General features: G+C 36.6%; 1 protein-coding gene across 2 annotated transcripts; it reads left to right on the top strand.

Annotated features, from left to right (window-relative positions):
- Positions 1 to 25,798, top strand: LOC108728616 (glucose-6-phosphate 1-epimerase). Of its 2 annotated transcripts, XM_018457275.1 has the most exons (7): positions 1 to 192; positions 659 to 710; positions 21,119 to 21,177; positions 22,042 to 22,089; positions 22,637 to 22,974; positions 23,345 to 23,653; positions 24,722 to 25,798. In XM_018457275.1, the coding sequence occupies exons 1-7, from the start codon at positions 123 to 125 to the stop codon at positions 24,728 to 24,730; spliced, it is 885 nt and encodes a 294-aa protein (XP_018312777.1). In that variant the 5' UTR covers positions 1 to 122; the 3' UTR covers positions 24,731 to 25,798. The 2 variants fall into 2 exon arrangements, with proteins under 2 accessions (XP_018312777.1, XP_018312778.1); XM_018457276.1 differs by lacking the exon at positions 22,042 to 22,089.
- The last annotated feature ends 1,992 nt before the right edge of the window (positions 25,799 to 27,790 follow it).

Here is a 27,790-nt window from a genome sequence, read left to right as displayed (position 1 = left end):
GCGTCGCGCGCGCAGGACGAGAATACTTGTGAAGTTGCGCGCGGGTGGGGACGAGTTCGAGGGCGTCGGACAAAGGTTGGTTGCGTTGAGCGGCCGGCCGGCAGCGCATTTGCGACTCAAACATGGCAGCGGCTACCAGCGTTGTCGTGCTCGACAGGGGCAACAACACCACCTGCACCATCAATTTACACGGTGTGTGTATGTGTGTGTGTGCGTGCGTGTATGTGTGCGTGCGTGCATGTGTATGTGTGTTGATGCATGCGTGCGTGCGTATATGTATATATGGGTGCGCTATGGAAGTGTCGCGCGCGAAATCGCGAAGAAACGCGACCGAGAGAATCGCAACGAGATGACTGAAAGCCAGCGAAACGTTTTCGCGCGTCGCGAGTTTACGCGTCAGTCGCACTGCCGTTGCCAGTTGCCGCGTTTTGACGCGCGGCCGACAAAGCTCTATGTACGTACGTGCGTGCGGGCGTGTTTTGTGTGAATTTGCGTCTCCGCTCTCGCGGTTATTCCTTGGCGCGATTTAGACACGGCGACGGCGATGTGTTATCGTCGTCCGGGTGCCCCCCTTCACGTGTCATCGTCAGCGTGCACCCTCCGCGCTTCCACGCGATCGCTCCGATCGATATTCTGATCATGATTTTCCATTTTGCAGGAGCCACCGTAGTGTCCTGGCGGGTGAATAACCAGGAACAGCTGTTCGTTAGGTAAGTACACGCATGAGATTCCATAACTGCATGATAGCACTTTGACAGACAAATCGTAGCTCCCGCAAACGTCTCCCGCGATTTCCTTTCGAGTAACGCGATTCCAATTAGCGCGTATTGCTTTTTAAATTTAACTTTCGCATTTCCTATATTTATTCGATCAGGGATATATTTTTTTAAATTATAAAGTATCTTAAAGAAAAGAAATGATATGTTAAAATCGGACGTATAGATTGGTTAAAATCTTGCGTAATTGTTAACAGACGTTCAAAAGAAAATACTAAACTTAATAAATATTAAATTTAATGTTAATTTGAAACCTTAATGTGTGTGAGTATTAAATTTAATATTAAATCTCTTAACACACACACACACTAGAACCGCGGATCTAAATTAACTTAATCGCGATTCAAGGTAAACCTTTTTACGAGAAAGAGTTGTCATCATAAAAGTAAAATTACATACATTCATTATGATTATTTGAAATGAAAAGTCACAAAAGTCTAAAGCTCCACGTGCAAATCCTAATTAATTCAAAGAAAACTATCAGATAGATAAAAATATGACACACAGCTGCGATTTTAGTGTTAATATTAAATCTTAATTTTAATTGCTATATTTAATATTTACGCGATTAAATTTTGCTCCTTGTAATCAGATTTAATCTAAATCTGATTATAAGAAGCAACATTCGGGGATCGCGTGAATATTAAATATATTAATTAAAATTCATGTAAACAGATTAAATTTTAAAGTCTATTATGTTTAAAGTCTAATATATTTATAGAAAAACATTTCAAAAAGATGCCGATTTTTCGTGAATCGTCCTGTATAGGTCATAATACGCGATATAAGAACTGTTGAAATAAACGTTGACGCAAGTAGTAAGGTTGCGTGCGAGGTTACGCATCTTAGATGAGATAGAATGCATTTAGCTTGATCATACATTACGATGCAAAATTATTATTAGCGTGGAAAGAGCATTTACATGAGCAGTCTATCGCAGAAAATTAAACGGATAAAATAATTAAGATCATAGAAAGTTACGAAGCGACGTAAACTGGTAAAAATTCAATGAATTTTTTAACGTTTCTTAATTTTAAATATCGTTTAAACCTAAAGTATTCTGTTAATGAGAAAGTAAAGGTTATATTCAATGGTTTAAGATAAATATTTGGATTTAAACTCTTAAATCGAGATAAATGTTTGGATAAAGTTTGAATTCGAAAATTATAAAGTCGAAGAATTTTCTAGTATTATTAAAAGACGAATTATCTAAAAGACGTATCGAGAAATTTTCATGACGATTGATAAAGAAGACTTTATCTAATTATGAGTTTTGAATTCAGAAACAAAATTTTAGAATTTTAGAAATAAAAGTGGGTTTATTTATTGATAAATAATATGTCTGAATACGGACCATAAAATACAATTAAAAATTTTCAACGTTTATGTCGTTGTGATCTGTTGTTCGAGACTGCAACACTGTTAAATTCATAATGCCAAATTATACTCAATTTGAATTATTTTTAATCATTTCTATAGGCTGCTACTGCTTAATATGTCGTTAATTAAAAAATGGAGTTAAATTTAATCAGTTTGACTCAAATTTTGTCTGTTATTTACTAAATATGCGTACGTTAATATGAACATTGTTGACTTTGAAATTAACCACAGAAATTTGATTTATATTTTACTACATAGAAGTTAAAAATAATAAAATATTATTTAACTAAAGGGATTAGGTTGCCATTGCTCCTTTGAGCATATCTAACAATAAAGACCTGCGCTATGCTAGTCACAGATTACTCTTCAAGATTGACACTTTCTAAATGAGAACAAAGTCTGCTTACGTGTTCCACATGCGCACAGATTGCCCAACAAATTGCTTTCAGTCGGATGGAAAAAAACGATTGCTGTCGAGTACAAGAATGAAACGATTAAAGTATCATCATCCACGAGAACAATACGTTCTCGCAATTTAAACTTGGACTGTTGTAACAGTTAATAATATCAGGCATATAAGCAAGCAAATAACGAATTATAATTTCGATGGATGCAGATCAATGCTAAAATCTGTTTCGTTCACGATGACTCACAAAAAGAGATTTCATCGCTGTACGTGACTGATTCAAGGCTCTCGCCGCGAAATGTACCGAAACGATACGCAGTTCCAATCAGACTGAAATCGGGTTTGCTCGATTATATTTTCCAGTCATCTTTTAATTTTTTAATCCAATTTAATTGTATATTCAAGATTCTGTTAAACGCGCATGTATTTACATAGTTCGTTTACACTGAAATATTAATATCGATTTATTATTTCAGCTTTTTCTCAAGCGTTGTTTTATGACCAGTCATTGCGAGTGATGATTGTTTTTTTACTATGAATAGGATGAACATCAGACTGTAACTCTCTGTATTACAAACGCGACGGCAATGCATTGAACGCCTCGGTAAGGCACAAACGGTATGCTCTTTCTCTCGTTTTAGTGTACGCGAACATTGTAAGCTTCCTTTGATATTAGGTATAAATAATCTTCCTTTTCGGATTACATAGTTCATTTTGTGCATCAAACTTCTGAAATTCTACTTACCATTGTATCGAGAGAAATCTGTACATATTTCTATCTACGTATAGGCAGTTTGATAAGTCAGTAACTTTTTGAAAAGAGAGTATGTTGAAAGATGAATCAAATTTTGGTTAAACAAAGTTAAAAAGAAGTTACTGACTGAACAAATCTATCTTCGTATTTTCCTAATTTTTATAATCTCTCTCTCTCTCTCTCTCGGAGGAGGAGGAGGAGGAGGAGAAGAAGAAGAAGATGTCTCTTTCTCTCTCAAGTAGTATCATTCTTTCGCGACAATGTAATTCCGTAGCACGAGAAGGAAGAGACAACGAGAGAAGGCGCGCGCGCGCGCGCACACCTGCCGAGAAAGAACCGCGTAAAAGCGCGGTGCCCGTGACGATCGCTTTAAAAGCGGCAGCCCGAGAGCAGACGATGAAAAAACTGACGGAGAGCGAAGGCAAGGGCGCTCTCTGGACCAGTACATACCTTATACACGGGGTTCAGGGCCCCTCGTCGCTTGCCAGTCATCGGTCCTTCCGACTGTAAAGCCGCTGTCGAGACTGGGTTTTGCAATAGATCCGCGGTTATCGGAACGATGACAACGTGAAACCGAAAAGTCATCATTTCAGTACAGTTAATTGGCGTACCAATCGTATACTTTCACCACAAAACAAACCTCGTTATTTCGGCTACGTAATAGATACTTATATGAAAGGAATTGCGATGAATCACCTGGCGAACTCGGTTATATATCTTTTTAAACAAGTCTACATAGAATCGCAATTATTTCTTCTCGTGCTACTTATTGATGTATAATTCGACTTACGGATATAATCGCAAGTCATCGTTCGGCCAGAATCTGTTGCCAGAACGTGGCCATCCAAGGAACACCGTCAAAGAATTTTAAGTAACACACATACACAATTATACACGTACACGGCGCAAGACGCTCGGCAAACACGCTCGCAATTTACTCCAATTTCCCTTGAAACGGCTGTAAAAGTTACGTCGGTATGTCCGGTCGTGGTATGATACAGATCGCGATGTACGAGATATATATTTTAATTACGAATACTACACTGAAAAAAAAATATAGTCAATTTTAATAAATATTTAATTCAATACTGCCAACTAAACATTTACTTACAGTAAATAAATATTTGTTCAGTAAAAAGAATAATTGTTAAATCAAATTAGTGTTTCTTATATCAAATAAATATATCTTTATATTTAATATAAATATTTAGTTGGCAGTATTGAACTAAATATTTATTAAAATTGACTATATTTTTTTTCAGTGTACGTATTTGATGTTTCAGAAACAAAGGTTTTAATTTCAATTATAGTAATGTTGAAGAAATTAATGCTCAACATTCGATGTTCGTTTATGGAGTTTAACAAGCAACAAAATCTCCAATGAATTTCATATTAACATTAATGAGATTTTAACTTGAGGTGTTTGGTTACTTATTAATATAAAATTTTACAGAAAGAGGCAAAATAGCTCTCGTAATAATTACAAGAAATCATTAAATTGTAAAATATTCCTCAAGTACATGTATAAAATGCACCTTGTATATATAAATTATTAATTGCATTGGCTGCGTTCGGCAGAAAAAGCAGCTTTACAACAATTGTAAAATTCTTTAATAATTGATCTTGCTCTTAGTTCCTTATTGGATCTACACTGTTAAATCTATAATGTCAAATTTAACCTAACGTGAGTCGCCACCGCTCCTATTCAATCATATCGTTACTTCATACTAAAACAATAGTTATATTTGACACTGTACAATTGACACTATATAGTGTCATATATAACTATCGTTTTGATAAAAAATAACAATATATTTAGTAGGAGCAGTGGCGACTCACGTTAAGTTAAATTTGACACTAGATTTAACAGTGTAAATGTATAAACCTATCATATTAAAGAATTTTACAACAATTGCAAAGCTGCTTTTTCTGCTGAACGCGGCCAATGCATTTAGTAATGATTATCAAATCGTGAAACGAAATTGAGTCAGTCGTTCTGAAGCTGACCGGTTGTACCGCGCACCATCGGTAACATGAGAGGACCACGTGCAGCATGTCGATCTCTTGGTTCTTACGATCCGACCGCGGATGTCGACGTGCCTTCGTCGAACATCTGCGTCCACGACGGGGCCCAAAAACGGAAATGAAGAATCGGGACGAAGTGGCGATGCGTAAACGGCGACGAACTATAGTTCGTTGATTCCATTAGCACGATAAAATAATCGGGCGAATTGCGATTTGCCGATTATTTTACAGTCACGGTAAAATAATGATGGGAGTAGGTAACTTTAGTCTGTTTTTTATTCTTGTACCAGATTGCGCTAGAACTCTTTTACCAAATATCATATCTACTTCACTTTTAGTCCCAAAAGTGTATACTTTTTTAGCCATAGAAAACAGCCATAGAAACTTTTTATGTATCGATATGACAACCATAAAAAGATAAAACTCCGGATACATGGTCATTCAATTATTCACTTCGGAGAATCTAAACCAAAGAATGAAGACGTCAATGAAGACGTCAACCGTATCTAAATAGTATATCTAATATGCCAACAAAAATGAGAGAAAGGTAAGTGAAAATGGTCAATCTTCCTTTCTTCGTAACAACTACACCGTAGAATATAAAAAAGACAAACACTCATCATCCAAACAAGCACCCTATCTTTCTTTCATTTTTGTTGACCAATTGTACAGCCCATGTCATCTATGGTCTCTAGAATGGACCTAAGATTGTAAATCTTTACGAATAAAAGAGATTCAACAAAATATGTTGCAATGGGTTAAACACGGAAGGAATGGAATCATCCGGCGTGATTGTACTGAGAACTGTAGACGTATTACAAGCTACCCCTTTCGACTCCAAGACAAGCAAAGCGACCTAACTGTTCCTCAGTTGGTTCAGGAACAAAGACCCATGACGGCCGGGAATGACCCCCGAGGGGAGAAAGAGAAAGAGAGAGAAAGGAAGACAGGACGGAGACAAATAGCTAGAGCGAATCAAGAAAAGCGACAGAGACAGGCTACGAGTGAACGAAAGGGGTGCGGGTATACAAATGCACGATTCATCTTGGCGAAGGGATGGGATGATGATTAAGGGTCCCTCGTCTATCTTCACCACGCCTAAAGACGCGCCACGATCACGTATACACATGCTTCGCGCACATTCTCGCGAGAAGGAGAGAGAGGGGGAAAGGAAAGAAAGGACATGGAAAAGGAAAGCGTCGTTAATGGCTGCTGGCAGGATTCAACCATGAAATTTCAACTCCACTTTCAGATTAGAGGTTTCGTTTGAACCGTGGATTTGGTGAAGCTCGTCTCGATCGCGTGATGTTCCCTACGCACTATGTTACGAGAAGATAATTTCGAGCTAAAAATCATGCGTTCTCCAATAAGAAATCGTTTGAACGCGCACATTCTCGCGTGGTGAACAATAATCTGTACGCGTGGGTAAACTTTCTTTTATAAGGGCTCTGATAATAGAATCTATTGAATCACATCCATTGAAATTTTAATTGTAAAATCTTGGCCATTGACCAAGTAATTCTAATTAAGAAAAAATTGATCAAGGAAATATTTCAAAGGTCATTACGATTTTCCTTCGAACATGGGCCAGCCTTTCTTATATTACTATATAGGGCAAGGAGAATGTCAAACGGTGCAGTGGCATGTCAGAAACGTCCCGCACTTGCGTGCATTTGACCTCACATACGTCTTTGTCGTCCGGGATTGGTTCGTGCTGGGCATATGGCAAGAAACGTCTGTTTCTAGTGGTAATGCAAAGGCACTTAGGGGATTCTTTCTTCGGGCTGTGGAAACATTACGATTCCACGCGTTACTTTACATACACTACATGATTTTAATATCATATCCTCAAAATCGGAGTCAAAATCTTTTTATACAAAATAAAATGTCCGTGTGTCAAATATTTTATTTTATAATCTCTTTTAAATACAACGATATCGCGAATTAATAATAGGCGCAAAGTATCGTTAATTCAATGATGTAAAATGTTTACTAGATATATCTGAGACACTACTGTATCTCCTAACATAGAGTTGTCACAAAATTTTAAATTAGGGAAATGTCAGAGAAATTGAAAACAGTTAAGGAAAAGAAGTCAGAGAAAACATGTCAGAGAAAAGTCTGAGAATTTTGCAAAATCTTGTGAAAAATTAAAATTCTTCTTTTTAAGTTTAATATGTGCAGTATATCTAATAGTTTTGGAATACTATCAATTTAACAATTAATACAAACATTGTCAACACTTGACAATATTAATAGCAATTTTTATATTACTAATATCGTTAAATTGTTCTCTCAAGGAAGTATTTATCGGTTTATAAATTAGAACGAAAATACAGAAAAATTTCAAAATATTGAAAGCATCAGGAAAAATCATGAAATTTTATTTGGAAATCAGGGAAGAGTTATGGAATTTTAGAATAAGAAATTTGTACTAAGACAAACCGCTCATCATTTGTCACCAACTTCAACATAATCATCTATAGTTTTAGTATGTAATATTTTTCTTGTTCTCTTTATAAAGACTAAAATTAACCACATTGATTTGCGCTAACGGAAGCGATGTGTAAATTATATGTCGTACTCTGTTATGTAAAGATCTCGTAGAAACGAAGCCGCGATGAAGAGAGATACGGAAGAAGTAAAATAAACGATAGATCTTGTGGAAAGAGCAGAGCGAATAAAGGCAGAAAAGAGATTTGAGAGAAAGAGAGCGCTAATGACACCGCGCCAGCCGTCGTCTCGACTTTTTGCTGGTATTCGGAGCGTAGATTTGCACGAGGAAATACGAAACGGCCGAAGAAGCGAAGCCGCGACGATAACCAATGACAAACATTCACGTGTGCGAATGCCTCAGCAACAACGGCCCTGTTTGCGCACTTAATTCGTGTGATAATCATCGTTCGGGGGATCTCTGTATTACGTTACGTTCCGGACGAGGAAAACACTAATCGTAAAAACTTGCTTCGGTAGCACGTTGTGCTTTACGAGCTTGACCATTGGGCATTGGCCACGGTTGAGACGAGACAATCGATACTACGTCGCTATTATTTTCGTCTGTCTTGCTTTAAAATGTCCATAGAATTATGAGCTTTATTCAAATCGCATATTTTTTGTGTGTGGTGCTATTTTCAATATGATGGAAGAAAATAGATACGACCATTCGACTATGAGAGATGAAAAGTCCATTTTAAGAGCGTGTGTTAATATTCGATTTGTTTTTTATTTATATTGTCTTAAAAATAGCGGATGTTATAAATGTTCATATGTTATAAATGAATATACATTAAGGTTTATTTGCAGCATCCGTAACTGCAGATCACGTTATTATTGCGTTATGGTCGAAACTTTGACCATCCACTAGTAGTGACCACGTTTACGAGAGAGATAACGTGGCTGCGCGCGCGCTTATCTAACATATAAAAAGGGTCGTTTTGATATAAAACAGACCGATACGGCGACGCGCTTCCGGTGGAGCTCTTTGGGGTGACAAACCCGCGGGACGTACCTCGCATGACTGCCATCGGCTCGATTATTTATGATTATATGAGGAGAGAATGCATTTCCGGTCTATAAAAACGGTCTCGCAAAAGCGACATTGCTCGTCGGATAAAAATTGATTAGGCACTGATAGTTGCTATCTCCAGAGAACTTTGACGTAGAGAGAGATTAATGGTTTATTACGTGAACAGGTTGAGACATGACGTTGATAAGCGGTAGATCATTTTTGCGAACGCTGATAATTAGAAAATTTTCATCATCTGAGAAATTATCTTTTGCAGACGCGTCATATTACGTATTTTGAATCAAAAGTTTTAAATTAATCTTTCGATGAGATTAACATATTCAAGACTGTACAGTTTTGTTGAAATATCTATCTAAAACTTTCGCTAAGATATAGATCTGAAAATAATTTTGGGTCATCAAAATAACTACGTACAAGAAATCACATTCTCTTTTTTTAAAATTACGTTACAATTAGAAATTTCAAACGTGATGAGCAATATTGTAAAAAATTTTGATATTCTAGCAAGTTTGAAAGTTCTATGTAATTATTTTGATGGCTCAACAAAATTATTTTTAGGTCTTAGTATCTAGCTAAATTTTTAGATACTTCAGTAAAATCCCTTCTTCCGTGTAGTTTTTCTATATATAAGTGATTGTGATAAAATATGCGCATCTTACATAAAAAATTGAGAATTTGAAATTCAGTGTCGTTTGGTGCAAAATTGGAAAAGGTAAACGCACGTCACTCGTTTCCGTGAATTCGCACAAATTAAGAAGCGGCGGCAATGCGGCCGAGATGCAACGGTCGAGATGCACCGGGGACGACACTGCATCCGATCTTGCACCCGCGAGCAACGCGGCGGCGCTCCGCCGCGGGAAATAATGCGCACGGTGGCTCCGGAGCGGAATCCAGTTGAATGGGAATGCTGTAGAATGCCGGCAAAAACCGCAGCCAGCGGGATCATTAGTCTACGGCCCAGCCTATAACCCATCGCTGCCTTTATACCGGGTGGAAAGAAGTTCAAGCGAACAAACGCGCCCGCTGTTTTTCGTTCCTCATGCCGCAGAGTCTCGTTGAAATTTCGCCCTCGAATGCGACGAGAGATGTTGAAAACTTAGAAAAAAGTAAGAAACTGCCGCTTTTGAGTATCTCCGACGAAAGGGTTTCGAGGCGAAAAAAGGAGCAGTTTCATCAAGGTTGTTATAAAACTGGAAATTGGAGAAATTAGGAAATTGTTAGGAAAATTGAAAACGGTCAAGAAAATCAGGGAAAAGTCAAGGAATTTTACAATTTTTCTGAAAAATTAAAATTTTTTACTTTAAAGAAGTTTAATATACTTATATTACTACACTAACGCAATTTTGGAATACTACTAACTTAACAATTACAAATGCAAGCAGCGTCAGCAACATTAATAGTAATAGTAATTATTTTATTATTTATTTTATGATATAAATTAATTATATAAATAAATTAATTAATTATTTATGAAAATCATGGAAAATCATGAAATTTTGTCTGGAAATCAGGCAAAAGTTATTTTAGAATGAGGAATTTGTGATAACTCTATTAATGAAATTTTGTCTTCCGATAATATTTTTGATCTTTAATCGATCCTTTTTAATCCGCCGTTACAAGCGAAGATTCGATCATAAGATACACCTTAAGAGAATTTGATCTTACGAAGGACATAAGGGGATTCCCTTCGCGAAAAGTAATCCGAATACAAATCACCCCGCTTCGATATCGAGTTCATCCCTTCGACAAACATACGAAAACGAGTGAAAGATCTACCTCGACCTTTTCTTTTCAATTGTTGCCTTGTATGCAGCATAAGTAGTGCTTCACTCTACAAATAAGATCTTTCTTCCACAGTTAACCTCGAATTTGTAGACTCAGCTTTGCGAATTATTCGTTCCAAAGATCCTTAACTCTACAAATGGATGATCAATACAAAGCATCTATTTTATTCTGTCTTTGATAGGTATTCGTATCCTAGATAGCCGATTTCACAATTTCTTTATTTTACTCCATTTTATATTGTATTGCTTGCGTTTATTTTTTCTTATTCCTGATTCCTATAAATTTTACGTGACATGAATTCTTGACATCGCAATTTCCTTTCAGGACTTTTCATTGAAAAGATCTTTATAAACCGTTGATTTCATTAATCTTTCGTTTGTTGTAGTCACGCGATCGAATAGTAAATCGAGTCATTTTAATATCATATATAAATACGAAGTATAAGATATTTTTTATTCACAATTCCATACTTTGAAAAAACTAAAAACCTTCTTGTTCCTGCTACATTAATCATGTCGTATGTTGCTATTATATTTAGTTAATCAGTGCTATAAATTATGAATCTAGATCAGATTTACTGCAATAAAACGTAATCGCGCGATGTGTAGCGGTGCAGGAAATTGCGTTATAAAATTGAAACTTGTACATATCTAATGAATAGTGAACAGCGATCCAAGGTCTTTGACTCGCAAGGTCTTCATCACTCGTGTATGATTTCAAGCAAGTTGGCGGAAAATCCCTTTCCTCTTTCGCGAGCGAACGGCTACGACGCGCGTCGATCTTTTTAACGGACCGTCGCGCCGCACCGTTCCACGAATGACACAGTTGCGCCTAATGCGAAAAGAGCGAGGCTTTTTATGCTAATTGCAAGTTATCCCGAGCGAATGCGAACGGAACCGGAGCGCGCACAAACCAGCGAACTCGACGGCGAAAAAGCTCCGCGCGAGGAAACGCGAGCAAGAACTCGCTCAAGGCGGAACGCGCGGCTTAAGCCGTAAAATAATTGCGTGTTTTGCTAGACGTGAAGTGAAGTACTATGTTCAAATCTTCCTCGCGGACGTGGAATTCATTTGACGTTACATTTACCGCTTGTGAGGATTGCAAAGCTCGTATCCATGTCCCGTGTTTATCACCGAATAATGCAGGACACGTCGGACCTGAGCTTTTATTTGCATAAAATTTAGAAAACATAAAATTAGCTATAATTATTCGTAACGATTTGATCTTTTATCAGCATAAATCGCGTAATATGTTTCTGCATTATTCGTAACCTGAAATCCTAGCGAAATCCTAGAAAAATTAGCGAGAGTTCGCCATTATCACTGTCGAAACAATTATTTTGAAAGATCGAAATGTCGTTCAGTTTCCTTTATGTAAAAGCCGCCCAATTTACAGTCATTGAGCAAAACTCAGATGTCCGGTCGGTGATCGTGTGATGAGATTTAAAATCCCGTCTGCAGTGGCAACGGTGACGGCATCACCACCGAAGAATTCGCTCAACCACAGCCCACTCGTTCATTTATGCATGCGGCGTGATGCTCGTAAGGAACCGCCAAATCAGCTTGTTATCGCAGCTCGGTAATAAACGCGGTAATAATTCGTTACTATCGTGCTTAAGTTTGGATAACATCACTACCGGTCGCGTCGCGTGGATTCAAAAATAACATTGAATTTCATATCAATATGTTAGGAAATTATTGTTTTCGGTTCTAATCTTTATTGTATATCTTGTTTGATAAAAACAAGTCTGAATTTCATCAAACAAGATACACAATGAAGATCAGAGCCATAAAAGATATTCAAGTGTCATGAAACAAATCGATAATAGGATTCAGAAATTGGTCAAGAGAGGACCATTGGTGTGCTGCAAGCGAAATTTTTTTTCAAAGTCACAAAAGATATATTAAATTATTACATTGAAAAAGTATTATTTAAATGTATAATTCATAAAATATTTAAAATTATATTAATGCAACAGAATAATATAATCTGAGGAATCTATATTTTTCATATCTAGGAGTTCCTTAAATTAAAAAATATTTTTTAAATATTAAATAAAGATTAAATATATATATAATATTTTATTATAAATATTTTTAAAAAAGAAGATTCCTAGAGAGAGGGAACCATGGTCTCCTCCCCATGGATCCGCCAATAAATCAAACATGTGTTCTTCACATACAAAGAACCCAGATTTGATTTTAATTGATTATATAGATTTAATTAATATACTGTTATATATTTGAATAGAGAATGAAACATTTATACATCCAGCAGATGTTTATGTACATACACATAGATGAATAAATGTTGGTTGATATTCTCTCTATCAAGATTCTCTCCAAGATTCTCGCTATATCTAACAGCCGAAGTATCCATTTACAAGTAGTTTAGTATTTTTGAATTTCAAAAAAATGAAAAGAGTAGTGCATCAAGAAAGGTACAGATATTCCAATTCTACGTATTAATAACAAGCAATACCCAGGAGCGTGTTTAATGATGCGTTCGTGGTAGGATCGTGCATCAAAGGATTAAAAGGCTCGCGTTGAGTAATGAAGCTCTCGGAAAAGTTAATCGAGGCAATCGAGAAGGCGAATTTGTTTCGTCTGATTTAGCCTTCCGGATCGTCCAGATCGTCTCGCAGCGAGCCGGTTGGTGATTTAACGTACGCACGATACGACAGAAAATTACGCGACGGCCTTTTTGCCGAGCATATTTCCTCGTTTATCAGCGTCCGTTAGGTTCCCGTGACCGCTCCAGCTAGAAGCAACTTCGCCCCGACAAGAGCAGCAACGCCTGTGGCCGTGCACCGCGAACGCGTCCGACCTAGTATAAATAGGTTTGCTTCTTGCCGGCCTTAGTTAAACAAAGTTTCACGGTGGTGGTAGACGGGTACAGTGCGACGCGACGCGGGGGTTGGATGCGGGTAGAGAGGAGTCCCTGAACCCTACAGAGCCTCGCCCTGCTGCTGCTGCTGGTGCTGCTGAGCTGCTGCTGCTGCTGTTGCCGGTGGTGCTGCTGCTCCTGCCGGGATCCGGGGAAAACGCAAAAACCACTGGCTTCGACGGAGCTCGAAGCGGATAACTTCGACACGTACCGGGTGTCCTCACTCCAGTTTGGTGCATGAGTAAATACTCAGACGAAGTACTTACCCCCGTGAGGGGGTTCATCCCGTGACGAAAACGCGCGAGATTAATTTCCGGATTACATCCGCAGAGAGGTGATGTAATTCGAAAGATAAAGAAAAGTCGAGATATCGGCGTCTCTGATATGGAGAACGAGCGAGAAGACGTAATATATTCTCCGACGAGAAAAACGGATGCGGCTCTGCTTTATTTACGGCGGGTCGTGGCTTCATTTTCATCTACTTGTTTCAAAGGGCAGATTTCTTCTCCCTTTCCCTCCTTTATGGGAGAACGCAGTTTCAAGTTCTGTACATCATTGAGATATATATACATATATAATCATCATTGTGAGACTGTGGTGTCGGGACATCATCGCCATGGATGTTCTAGATAACGAGAAGATAAGTATGCTGAGATTATACGCTCTCTTTTGGCTCCTCCTTTTTTCTTCGTCGTTCAAGCTCATAGACTCGTATCAAAAATATGTTCGTTATTACACTTAAAAGAAAAATGATGTTATATTGACAGCATTATTTTAATTGAAAATAATTTTGTTAATTCATAATAATACCGTTAATGAAACAAATACGTCATACTCTTATTTTAATAAAATTTCATTTGTTTTATCAATACTGTTATTGAATCAACAAGATTATTTTCAATTTCAAATAACACTGTTGATATAACATCATTTTTTCAGTGTACATTCATAGAAACAGCCGAGACATTCTCAAATGAACTCGGACTTGGCCACGCACTTTCACTTCTATCAACATTCGGCGCTTCGACTTTGCACTTGTGCGATTTTATTTACGCTTTGACGCGCAATATCTAAACGCTTCTGTCGTTCGGAGTATTTAAGAACGAAATTATATGATCGACTCTTAAATAATGTAGTATAATGAGTGGATTGGACAATTTTTCGATTGATTGTAAATATTTATTATCAATGAAACTCGAGACTTCTTAAAGCCGATCACCATCCTGGCTTCTTCTTTCTAAAAGAACGCTTCAATGGAACGAGTCATTAGAAATTCAAAATAAAATATTCAGTTTACACCGGAAGCATAATTTCGAATAACATCGATAAATTCTCGTTTCCAGATTTTTAGACCATCTCGAATTTTTCCAACTCTCTTTCATGAATATTTAATTGAACTTATCTTTTTTTACATAATTCGATATTCATCGCCGATCTTGCTCTGTAGTGAAACAACTCGAAATAATGCATACACAGTAAAAACACATTTTATACTTGTGTTTGAAATGATTTACTCAAATCTTTGTTAAAATTTTGTGTTAAATTGATGTTCAACTTTTTATAGTGTCGATTTTGTAGTGTCGAAATAGTTTATGACTAAGTAAACAATTTATGACTAAGTAAACAAATAATATAAAAATAATGTTTAAAAACGTAAATTTTAAGATGAATGAATAAAATACGTGAATTTGACATATCATAAATATTAATTTTACTGAAAAAGTATGTACATTTCATAGTTTATTGACAAATTATGTCAATTTTTTTGCATTGATTTTGTACATATTTATTTTATTTTTTAACATATTATGTGTTAAATTAACATAAAAATTTGAGTGGATGATTTAGGATACGTGAAATGTGTTTAATTTAAACACAAATTTTCCAACTGTGTAATTCGCCCCACTGTGTTTTTCGTGCACCGTGCAATACAACGGTACGATCGGAATTATCCCGATGGGGGCCCCGAAATTATCTTGGTATTGGACACCGAAAGGGACCCTTTTTACTTTTTCACAATAATTCTTGGCGCGGCCCTGAGACGAATTCTTGTCAGAATTTCACTGACCGATCGTAAATCGCGACCGTAGCAGATGGCTGAGTAGCTGCTTCTCCAACACTTAATGCACTTATAATGCGTGGCATCCGCTTCGCGCATTTTGCCGTATCTTTGCGACTATAAGACTCTGGGAGGGATTCTCTCTCGAGGGCGTCGAGTTACTCACGAGGTGAAGTGCCACAAGCGCCCGCAAAACTCATCAAAGAACTTTCAACTGTTAACGATGGTATAATATTAATTCGGAATTAGTTAGCTGATTCTCAAGTTCTATACGTTACATTCGGAAGAAACCGGATGTTTCATGTCAGAGAAGTTAATTGATCCTCGATAATTTAAGGAAATCCATCTCCGCTCTTCGACCGTGTCAACATAGAAGTCGCATTAATAATTACGATATTTGAGATTATCAAATTTACATGTTTCGCGCACGCGTCATTCCACGTTATCGAACTGCACAAAGAACAATAAAAAACTTTACACCTGTTTTATTTTATTTTTTATAAAAGTGCCACACTGTTAGATATCAAAGGAGCAATAGTAACCCAATTGCTTGAGATAAATAACATTTTGTTAGTTTTAACTTTCATATGTGTCAAAACGTAAATCAATCAATCCATGACAACGTTGATATTAACGTACGACTAATGCCCGTTTTTATCAACCTAAATTACCTTTAACTTACTTTTTATCTTTTTTTAGTTCTGAGAACCAGAAAAGGATAAAAAGTAAACTAAACTATTTTGAGATTAAAGTTAATCTACATTGGTAGAAATAGACATTAGTAAATAATGAACTAAATTTGAGTCAAATACACGTTTCTTTGAATTAAATTGTTTAACCCCATTGTTTTTGCTAAATTGACGACTTATTGAATAGGAGTAGTGGCGACCTATAAAAATGATTAAAAATAACTCAAATTGGGTATAATATGTATGATATAAATTTAACAGTGCATCTCGTCTATGTGCGATTATGAGTAATTTTATTAAGACTGTATTGGTCACGCGGTTGCACAATATTGCAGATACATGTGACGAGGAGGACGCGAGTCCATATAATTCCGACGAAATTCGTTCCAGTTCTATAAGAGAGGAAGAGAGATACAGCAGCTTCATCGCAAGAAGCGCTGCGCCGCATCGCACCGCCGCAGCCGTGTAATTGTCTTCAGCTGCAAAAGCGCGCAGTCACACCTTATTTATAATCCTGTCGATTCATGACGCTCTATATCGCTCTGTTGTACCGATAATTAGTTTTCGCGTGTGCGAACGTATTGTCGCCTATTTTACACGAGGAAGAACCACGATTGATCTAACTACGCGAATAAAATGTAGATAATTTTTACGAAATAGTTAACGATACCGGCGAGAAGATAGTTAAGATTTCACATGTTGCTTGTTTTTTCAGGTCAACTAATATTAAATCTTGTTTTTATTATAATTTTATACGTACGTTGTCTGAGACATCTGGTTTCCGTTATTTGTAGCGCGAAATTACATATCGTAGTGTAATCGCGTAAACGAATCTGATCGGAACGACAGGTCGATGTAAATCAAAATGCTCGTTATAACAAAATCTGACGGAGAATGGATTATGCTCATATTCTCCACGTACGTAATATTTCTAGTTTCTTGAGAGTTCCACTACGAGACGACATTCATCAAAACCGCGAAGAAATTTTTCACCGGTCTACCTTCGGTTTCTTTCTTTTTTTTGTTTTTTGTATTCTGTTCCAACGCGTATCGATGATTCGCTAGCTGTTTAGCATCTCTGACTTGCTAACGACTCATTAAAGCCGAAGGGTAATTTTTCACTTGCCCGCTCATTAATATTCCTTCTATGCCGCGAACTCTCTCTCGAGCCGTTCACCGTACAGCGCGAGAAACGCCTGGAATCGTCGTCGAATCCTCGCACTCTCCTTATGGTCAGAGATAATGAGCGCGCGAGATAATAATGCGGAAAGATCCTTTGGGATTCGGGATATCTCGACTCTCGACGTCGAGAGACCGGCGTAATTTCGTGTGGCTGCAAGTCGACAAAAAGAAGTCGATTGAAAATTGTTGCGCCCGTAAAAAGCGCGCATAACGTACGTGCCGTGAGAGTTAATTCGCTGTAACTTATCCCCTTGCCTCATCAGGAATATCGTGGAAACATATCACGACTTTGTTGCGCAAACTAAGTGTGAAAGATGCGAGCATCCGCTGTACTGCTGTACGCGAAAACGATCGTTGTGTTCATTGGACCGTTGCCTGCGATCGTCAGTGGTGATGCGCTATAAAGAATACCTAGCTATCATTTCTCTCAGTGCCACCAGCGTCGTCGATTAAATCGGCGTCATCAAGATTACACCTGGCTTAATTCAATCTCTGATTACAGAGTCGAAGCATAGGGGTTGCGCAACCGGTCTCTCCCCGGGCATCTTTTTCCTCCCTCCCTCCCTCCTTCCCCCTCTCCTCTCTCTTTCTCTCTCGTTAGGGAAAAAGTTATTTCCATAAATCGACTTACCCCACGTGCCCATCGCGCACCGCCAATTACCGAGCACCCTGTATATTCGCGTTGCGCGACGATATCCCGCGAATGCCGGGCGTAACCGCGTCGAGAATTGGGTGCCGGGCGTAGCAAGCGGCAACGGGAGATACCAGCAGCTAGAAACGACCAGGAGGAGAGAGAGAGGTTGGAAACTGTGATGCCCGCAAAAAGCATGGCAGACAGCGCCGATCGTTTTTGCTCGGCGTCAGCCGCGTTCCTACCGCCGCGTCGTCGTACTTGGTGGTGGTACATCGTTCTACGTTCTACCCTCTCGCTTCCTCTCACCCCTTGGCTCTCCCACTCTCGCATTCATCCTCCCTTCTTGCCTCTCTTCTGCCCTCTTCGTCCTCTCTCGGGCATAAGTTCCCTCTATCTCTCTCCCTCCCCTTCTCTCTCTCTCTCTCTCTCTCTCGTTCTCTCTCGCCCTCGCTTTATCGCTCTCTCGCCTTCTCTGTGTCTTTCTCTTTTCGCTGTGACATTCGGGTTGTCGCGATCCATCTATCTGTCCGTCTCTCCATCTCTGTTCCCGTGTTCCGTTCGCCTCGGGATCGTGCAAACGGATGGGATTACCTTCTCCTCCTTCTTCGCGGTTTACGCATCCAGGAAAATGGATTACATCGTATTGCTGCGAGAGAATACGAACAGCGGCATTCGCGCGGTGATGAAAGCGCATGGTTCTGGAATCGAGATTTCGTCATTAACTTCATCATTGGCTGTCAGAATTGACCGGTGCGCGAAAGACGATATCAGAGCGGAACACTCGGGTAACGCTTTCGACTCGTCCAAACGGGATTTATTTTCACTTGAATTGCTCTAATTGTTTTGATCAGCTATCGCCAATCAGATGGCAATTCAGCGCATATTGGAACTTTTTGCATATAAATATGAATTTTTATATCTGCCTCCGATTATATTTGCGAATTTCAAATCAAACAATTTGGCAAGAATTTTTATCGATCGAATCGAAAATTAAGCTCGAGAAACGTGATCCAAGTATTATCGATACGTTTCGATTTCGCGAATCTTCCTCGTAGACTTGGATCCCGAGTGTATCCTCAAGCTCCTTCTTAGGAACATCTCTGCGGCCCCTGACAGGCTTGACTAATGGTCATCCTGCATCCGCCCTCCGGCTTTATAGTTCTCCGTCTCTCTCCTTTTCTCTCTCTATGGCGTTCACGCAACGCGACATCTCCGTCTCTCTCCTTTCGCATCATCGGGGATATCAACCGCTTCGAGAGCGTTCTAGTTCGCTAACGAAAGGGATCAACGAGTTCTCTAACCTGCTCGAAATGATCTCAGAATCGACAAATCGTACAAATATTTCGGCCGCACATTCTGAGAAAAAATTTACAAATTTATATAAACTTATTTTTTTATGTAAAATTCAAATATTTCGACAACAGTATTTTAACGGATTTTACGGCTAAATATTCTTAAATTGTTAGAATACTGAGAAGAAATATCTTGATATTGTTGCGAAATTGCATAACAGTTAGGATAATTAGGAAACTTGTGCAAAAAAAGTCTAATTGTCTGTTGCTATAAGATTTTTTTTCCATTCCCTGTACCATAACTGTACCAACCAACCTCATACACGGTGGAACGAATTCTCAAGCATTCTTTCTCGTCAGGTCTACAAAGTATTTAGCTGTGTTATACAATGAAATATCGTAATTGTTATATTCATCTGCGTCCTTACAAAAAATTATGGAACAAAACGGCCAAGAATAAAAGATCTTTCGTTGTTTTGTGTTTTTTTTTTTTTTTATTACAGAGACAGTAACTTGGTCACTCTCTATTGACCTTTTCATGTTCAACTTCTTTTTACTTTAACTATGGCGACTATGCAGCTTAGTTGTAAAACTGTTTTCTCTGTAGAAAAATTCCTGCGAGCCATGTATAACCGAGCATTGTTTATCGACCTGACTATATTGTCTCGCTTCTTGAGAATTTCAGGCTACAAGAGTGACAAAAGTACGGCCCTGCATGGTATTAGCGTCGATACATCTCTAAATCAACGAAGCACAATAACTTATATTAATAACGCTATTTTGTCGATCTTCATAGTTTTGCAAGACGCAATATAGCAATCACGCTACAAGATTAATCGCGAAACCAATATTGACCTATTTGTTGTCAAATTTTATGAACCATCCTCGCAGCATTATTTATACATCGATTTATACGCAACTCATCTCTATCCTCAGCAGAATACGCGATCGTAAAATTCTGCGCGGTCCTCGTAAATTAGTTAAACGAGAAGCTCCGATGGAACTCTCGTACGAGAGTCTAAACCGCGCCTACAAGAATATAAAAAGCTAAAAAAAAAAGTAACGAAAGTAAATTATTTATTCGGAGCATTCTTCGATCGTCATTATTTTCCATTTTTAATATATCTCTGAAATTTTAGTAATTTAAAAGTTCAATGAAAGTTGCACTAAACTTTTTTTTTATTAGACGCATTCTTGGTAGATTTTTTGCTGTTTCTCATTGTCAGTACAAATCGTTAATTTGTTCAACAAATATTTACACCTATGCATCACCCACTATGCATATCTACAGACAGTTTCATTAATCTGACATCTGATACGTGCGCAATTTACAATAACAATGCAATAGCTGCGAATAACAGAAGGAAGAGATATTCGTCCGCACATTTTTCGATGTTATCGACAAATCGAAGATTCTTTGTTTTTTTTATTACAGGGAGGGAATAATAATAATACCTGCGCTTTTCGCATCTGGGCGTAAAAACAAAACGCGCGAACAAATAAATTCTCGCATCGTTTTTAAATAATATATTTTCTTCGATTTTCCATAGGATATTTGTCCTGTTAAATAATGAGAAATAATAGATAGAAAACGTAACACGTGCAACGTATAGTGAATTACAATCAAAATATCCAGATCATAATAAAACTTATAAACGAGTATTCTTTCTAGTACGCGATTATCAATTTTTTTTTCATTCTCCGGCTGGATCTTTGTGTTTCAGTAAGCAAGCTGTGTTCGACGGAAAGAAAGCGATTAGGGGCGGCATACCGTTCGTCTTTCGTAAGTATAATAGATGAAGCGATACATCATGTTTACGGCTGTATAGGAAAGAAAAGAAAATAATTTGACCAAAGTTTAAAGGGCGAAGACAATCTTATACGCGAATCTAAACTGCTGATAAAAAGAGAGAGTCAACTCGAATACCGTGAAAATTTGACTGAAAATCTAATTTAAAGAACATGTAAAAACAGCAGCGATATATTTACACGGTTAATCCCTTCGTAGTGTAGCAAAAATGAGATTTCCGTGCTATCAGTGTGTAAAAAAAAAAAGTTTCTTATAGATTTCCGTATCTACGATTTCAGTATTAAAGTTTTTGAAGTTACTGAATTCAAATATAATACCAGAATTTCAAAAAACGTATCAAAAATTAATAAAATAATTTTTTAAAAATTAAAAATAAAATATTTTTTAAGTAAAAAAATTAAAATATGTAATTAAAACTCGCTACGACCTCATTTCCTTTTCATGACTTTGGATTTAGCAGAAAGCAGCATTTATGAAAAATTATTCTATTAATATAATTAATATAATATTTTTTATGAATTATTATTTTTAAGTATAGCAAAGATTGATTTGTCATTTAGAAAAACAAAATTCTAGTATTCAGCCACTTCAACAATTTTGGAATACTCACTTTTATAACAATTCACTTTTATAACAATTCATTTATTTTTCAAATTTTGATCCACTATATTGAAACCGTCATTATGAATTAAAAAATTTAGATGACATATTTGGATTCAGCGACCTCGAAAATTTTAGCATAATCATTTTTATAAAAATTCAATTATTTTTCTAAATTTTGAACCGTTATATTGGATACGTCATTTTGAATTTGGAAATTTTGATATTCGGATTCAGCGACCTCAGAAACCATAGGAAACCAAGATTCAGACAAATCGCAAGAGGGTAAGTGGGTTTTTTAGATGTGCACACGAGGAAAATAATTCGAAAAGTTCTCGGCCTGACATAGAAATAACGCCACAAATATCAAACAGCTAAAATTTTAGACAAGTTTGATTCTTCACAGGGCTGTATTGTTAAAATTTCAGACAATTGCGTTCATTAGTTTCATTATTTCGGTCGTGTAAAGCAGTAACCTGGTGAAATACGGTACTTGCGGGACCAATTTATGGAATTTTGCGACTGTAAGTGAAAAAATGTGAGCGGGTACATTGCCATGATGAAACCAAAAGTTGCTTTACACGACCGAAACAAAGAAACTAATGAATGCATCTGTTTGAAATTTTAACAGTAGCCCTGTAAAAGATCAAACTTGTCTAAAATTTTAGCAGTTTGATATATATTTGTGGGTCATTTTGCTAGATGTCAGGTCGAGAACTTTTCGAACTTATCCTCTATACATTACACATTGGTGGCACGTCTTTTTTGTGTGCACATATGCTTCATACACAGTGAAGAGATTAATTCGATACGATGCACGTTATCTTCGCAGCACAATTCGGAACATGGACGTACGGACCACCCCACGGTTTCGCCAGGATCATTCGTTGGAACGTGGAGAAGACACCGGAGCGATTGCCCAGCGGGGACATCGAAGCGATATTCTCGATAATGGACAATGAATTCACGCGATCGCTGTGGAATTCACAATTCAGGCTAACGTACAGGCTAATACTGCGCGAGAAGGAGCTGCATTTTAATATTGGCGTATATAACCCGAGCAGAGAAGATCCCTTCTCCTTTAATCTGCTCCTACACACTTATTTCAAGGTACCCGATGTCAGGAGATGCCAAATTACGGGACTGCACGGGTGCACGTTCCTCGACAAGGTAACGTAAGCCTGTTTTGTTAAATTATATATAATCCGTTAATTAAAATATAAATTGATTGAAAGACTTCATTAGAAATTTTACTGTAAGGCTCTCTGTAAGATTCACGGAAAAGAATCGTTTATTTTCAATTAATCTTAATTAGCTGGTTATTAATGACTCAACGTTACCGGAGAGTCGATTTTAAAACTTGCGCAAGAAGATCTGTTATTACACATATAAAGACTAGTCATTAAAGAGTCGGCCTAGAGCGGTGTTACTTAGAGCGGAGTACGATGCTCCGTTAAGTCCGGAGCACAATCGAAACGAATTACATATCGCGGCCGCACGCAATCCTGTCTCACAAGTTGTGTTTCATTCATGCGCACAGACTAGGGACAACCAAATTTACCAAGAAGGCCGCGACGTCGTCACGGTGTGCGAATGGACCGACCGGATCTATCAGAACACGCAGCCGGAGCATATCATCACGAATGTCGTTTCCGGTAGGAAAATGCGCGTGCAAAAGTACAACTTTCCCGACACGGTCGTTTGGAATCCTTGGCAGGAGAAGGCGCGCGACATCCCGGATTTCGGTGACGACGAATTTCCTAACATGATATGCGTCGAGAGTGGACATGTCAGTAGTCCGGTTGTACTATTACCAGGAACAGCCTTTGAGGCAAGCCAGATATTACAGGTACGTCTATTTCTATTCTAAATGTGCCTGCCGAAATCGGCGCAATTAACAGTAATCAAATATTATAGATGTGTCATCGTAATATCGCGGTAATCAAGTTTATAAATCAATAAATCTAAATACGTGCGTAATTGCGTACAGAACGAAAATTCGAACAACTATCGATACCAATACCGCGATTGAATCTTGGTGAAGGTAACGTGTGAAAGTTGTACGATCTTACATTGATAGTTTTATGTTTTATAACATTCTTGCATTTGTAATAATTTAATTTGTCAGAACGATCGATTATCGGAACGTACACGCGCTCATAATTAATTGCGTGACAAAAGCATACTCAAGTCGTTATACTCCTATCTGAAATCTTACTATTATCCGTAATTATGTAATCATTCGTGAAACCACTCATTACGTCATATACTGTACGGAATAGCTGCGGATACAGAATAACTGACAATCAGGCTAATCTTTTTTTGTACTTCATTCCAATGGATTTATTCGCAAACTAAATGTTTTTACAATTATAATTTCAATTGGCAAGATAAATATTAAACACCTTATACAGAATGAGCAAAGTATATTTTTTTCTATGAAATTATTTATTATTAAAGTAGCTATCAATATACGTTATTAAATTACTGATATTTTTATCAATTAAATATTATTAAATGCTTTACTGTATAATTTTTTAACTTGAAAATTTATACCGTTGTATATATATATATATATATATATAAGTTTCTCGTTTTATATGATCTGATGACGACTTGACGACGTAACGCTATATTAATTCCGCATAAATAGTGAGTTGCAAATGTTACAATATTTATTCATCGCTATGATAAAAATCTTTGCAAATTATAATTTTCTTCATGTTTGCGTACATACAGGTAAATCAAGATTGAAATGAAAAGCTACAGCTCTTAAATATACGCCCAGAAGTTGAAACTGTTGAGAATTGAAGATTCTAGAATAATCGAATATAATCCTGTTAAATGTTACAACCAATGGAGTCTCGATCGAGAAATGTATCAATGAACTATGTTTTTCATCGACTTATTCTCATAGGTGATGTGAGTAGAGAGTGGACCGACGTCACACGTCAATGCTGGAGGCGGTACCAATTCACTGCTTCGCAATCGTCGCATCTGCACTCGCATTGCGTTGCCCAGACTTGCACGATATGTTCTCTGAATCTTTAGGAATCTTTAGATATGAGACGAAGTCTGTAAACTATGCGAGCCCCCAAAATCTCTTCGCTTTCCGCTCCCTTGACCAATCGCTTCCTCGATACTCTCAACACTGCATGGTACAGATTGTATCTTTTTTTTTTCATCGAGTCCGTCGAGGAAGCGATGACCTGTGTAGTAAAGACAAGTAACTTAGTTAATTTTATCGAAGAATCTGTCTTCCTTCGTTTTACTTATTTTTATCTTTATGCTTCGTCCGTGCTTTACGAGGAATCACGAGAAACTAAATCCAAAACGGCCAATCGCGAACGTGAGGGATAGATTAATCAATTTATCTCTTTGTTTTCCGCCGTCCAAATAACAATCCAACATAGGATTTATAAGTAAGTCAATTACATTATCCGAAAATAAAATTGTTATCTTGTTTGCACAATATTTATTTTCCTTTCATTAAAAATATTTAAAAAATTGCAGGGAGGTACTCGCATATAAGTATTACGCGGAAGAGAATAGGATCCTTTTATTAGACTTTTAAAGAATATTATCTTAAAAAAAAAACTTGCGGAACGAATTAAAGTTCACTCGATTTGTCACAATAAATATGCGTACATTCCATATATAAATGGAAAGTGAAAGAAATATATGTCCCAGTTTCGTATTCTCACCACGTTTAGGTATTAGCATGCAGTATATTGTTTATAGATGTAGATTGGAATTAGATATGTAAGCAATTTTGTTAAATTTACGCGATAAAACTTTCCCAAGTATTATGATGTAATTACTCATTCGTTTTGATAAACGGATTCGATTTAGTTTGCTTGCTGCAAGATGTACATTTGGAATTAGTAAATAACATAAAATGCACTTGAGACGTATTTTGCGTTATATGAGCTATGATAAAAATGTTCTCGCGGAAGACTTTATATATATACACACACTTTTTAAAAATGTTTAAAGGCACTATACTTAATTATATTTTCGAGGAAAAAAACTCTAGCTTAAATGCATTTTTACTTGCTGAAATTTATTACATGTACAAATTATTAGAAAATATATGTTTAATATTTAATTCTTTCAATGTAATTTTTTTTAGTTTTGTTCTAAATTATGTGGCTTATGCAAATTTTAATAGATTTTCAGTATCTCCATATGTATAATTAAGAAATTAATGAGATTTGAACCTTTTCTATTACGTATTAAACAAAATAATTTTAAAGTACAAAACATTTCCTATTATTTAATTAGATAATTAATTATATAATGCCCTGTAAAGAGATGCTATGAAAATTCATCTGATTAGACTTATCAAATTTATTTAAAATAGATCCTTTTTTGCAATTTTTAATATTTTAACATAAGAGAATCGATGTAATACAATTTTTTTCCAAACGTAACGGACAAACAGCATGCTACATGTGCATAAAATTGTTCAACTTCTAAAATATAATTTACCTATGAACAATACGAATATGGTGCTATTGTTACAAATATAGCGTTGTAATGATAAGTCGCAATACACACATCATACACATACATTAACTAAATAAGCTCAATCGGCATTTTTTCCGTAATGCTGTAATTTTAAACGTAATTTTCCTTCAAAATTTTCGAAATTATTATTCCAAAATTATCGCATTACCGATTATATTTGTTCATATGCAAGGACATTGCATCATCGAAAATAGATATATAAGATAATATTTACTGTAATACTATAAAAATTGCATGTGTATACGGAGAATTTTGTAAAGACATTGACCATTTAACAGAAAGACGGAGGAATAGAAGCAACATTTTGCCGCCCATTTTTAGATAATTGTATTATTATTAAGGTATCATGGAACTTGAGCACACTATTATAAGGCTCAGTCGAAACTCAATTTAAATAGTGACGAGTTTAATACGTTAATTGAATTTTTTATATATATATCGAAGATAATTAAATTTCTTAATAAAAGCATCAAGCATTTTTTCAACTCAATTGTGAATTTAACAGAGATAAATTAATACACACAGAACCATATATTTTAATATCAATTTTTTACTTACAAGAAAGAACAGCTTCTTATCTTAAATTAAGTCATTAATGAAAACGCTGGAAATACAAATTGACTACATTGTAAAGTTTATTGTGTGGGTGAAGAGAAATCAGCAAAAGATCGCACATGTCTCTATTTTATATAAATATATAATCTATACCAACTCGCGTGCGCGCGTGTGTTAGTTTTATTCAATAGCCGAATCATCTGGAAAGACAATTTTTTACGTTATATGGATTCCCAACGTCACGTAACGTAATATTAAAGTATCACATGTAAATTCTTCAAATAAATATTAGTAGTATACTATTATAATTAAGTGAATGCTCAATATAGTGCGCTGTTCCTCGCATATTACTAAACTTGTCAAATAAAGAAAAAAAAAAGAAAAGACGAGTGGAACGTTCCTGCTTATAGATGTGTTATAGAACGCAAAAAAGTACAGCCTATTAAATCTGAAATAGCCACTCGAAAATAAAAGAATTGAATTTCGACATTTTTCCAGATTGCAGAGATCTAGATGCTACTTTAACGGGGGTTTTGGTCTTTAGAGGCTAGACAATATGTTCGTCACTTAGTATAGTGTACATTCTTTTTTCCTCTCTCCATATTAGTAATTAAGGTTCGGTCTTCCACCGTTATGACATTTATCGAATCACGTTGTACACCATTCTCATTCAACTCAATGTTAATATCCACGAATATTTGTGATTAAAGCGAAATTATGAAAACGTCATTAAAATTAGTACGTTAAGAAAATGTACTCTTTTTGGGAAAGTGCAATAAAAATGTGGGAAACAAGATTGTATAATCTCCATTTTCCCTGTCATCGTTTAATAATTTAGATTTAATTATATAAAATTATTAAACTATCACTAAACGACTGCTAATTTATCATAGTATAGCGA

Source organism: Mycetomoellerius zeteki, unplaced genomic scaffold (assembly GCF_001594055.1).
Source record: "Mycetomoellerius zeteki isolate Tzet28-1 unplaced genomic scaffold, Tzet1.0 scaffold62, whole genome shotgun sequence".
Classification (NCBI taxonomy): domain Eukaryota; kingdom Metazoa; phylum Arthropoda; class Insecta; order Hymenoptera; family Formicidae; genus Mycetomoellerius; species Mycetomoellerius zeteki.
Note: the sequence above shows the minus strand (reverse complement) of the source record. Positions and strands in the feature narration are given on the sequence as shown.

Coding starts and splice junctions, on each gene's coding strand:
- LOC108728616 (XM_018457275.1), top strand. CDS start 123: ATGGCAGCGGCTACCAGCGTTGTCGTGCTCGACAGGGGCAACAACACC. Junction 711..21,118: donor CAGGAACAGCTGTTCGTTAG/GTAAGTACACGC, acceptor TTTGTGTTTCAG/TAAGCAAGCTGTGTTCGACG. Junction 21,178..22,041: donor CGGCATACCGTTCGTCTTTC/GTAAGTATAATA, acceptor ATTCGGATTCAG/CGACCTCAGAAACCATAGGA.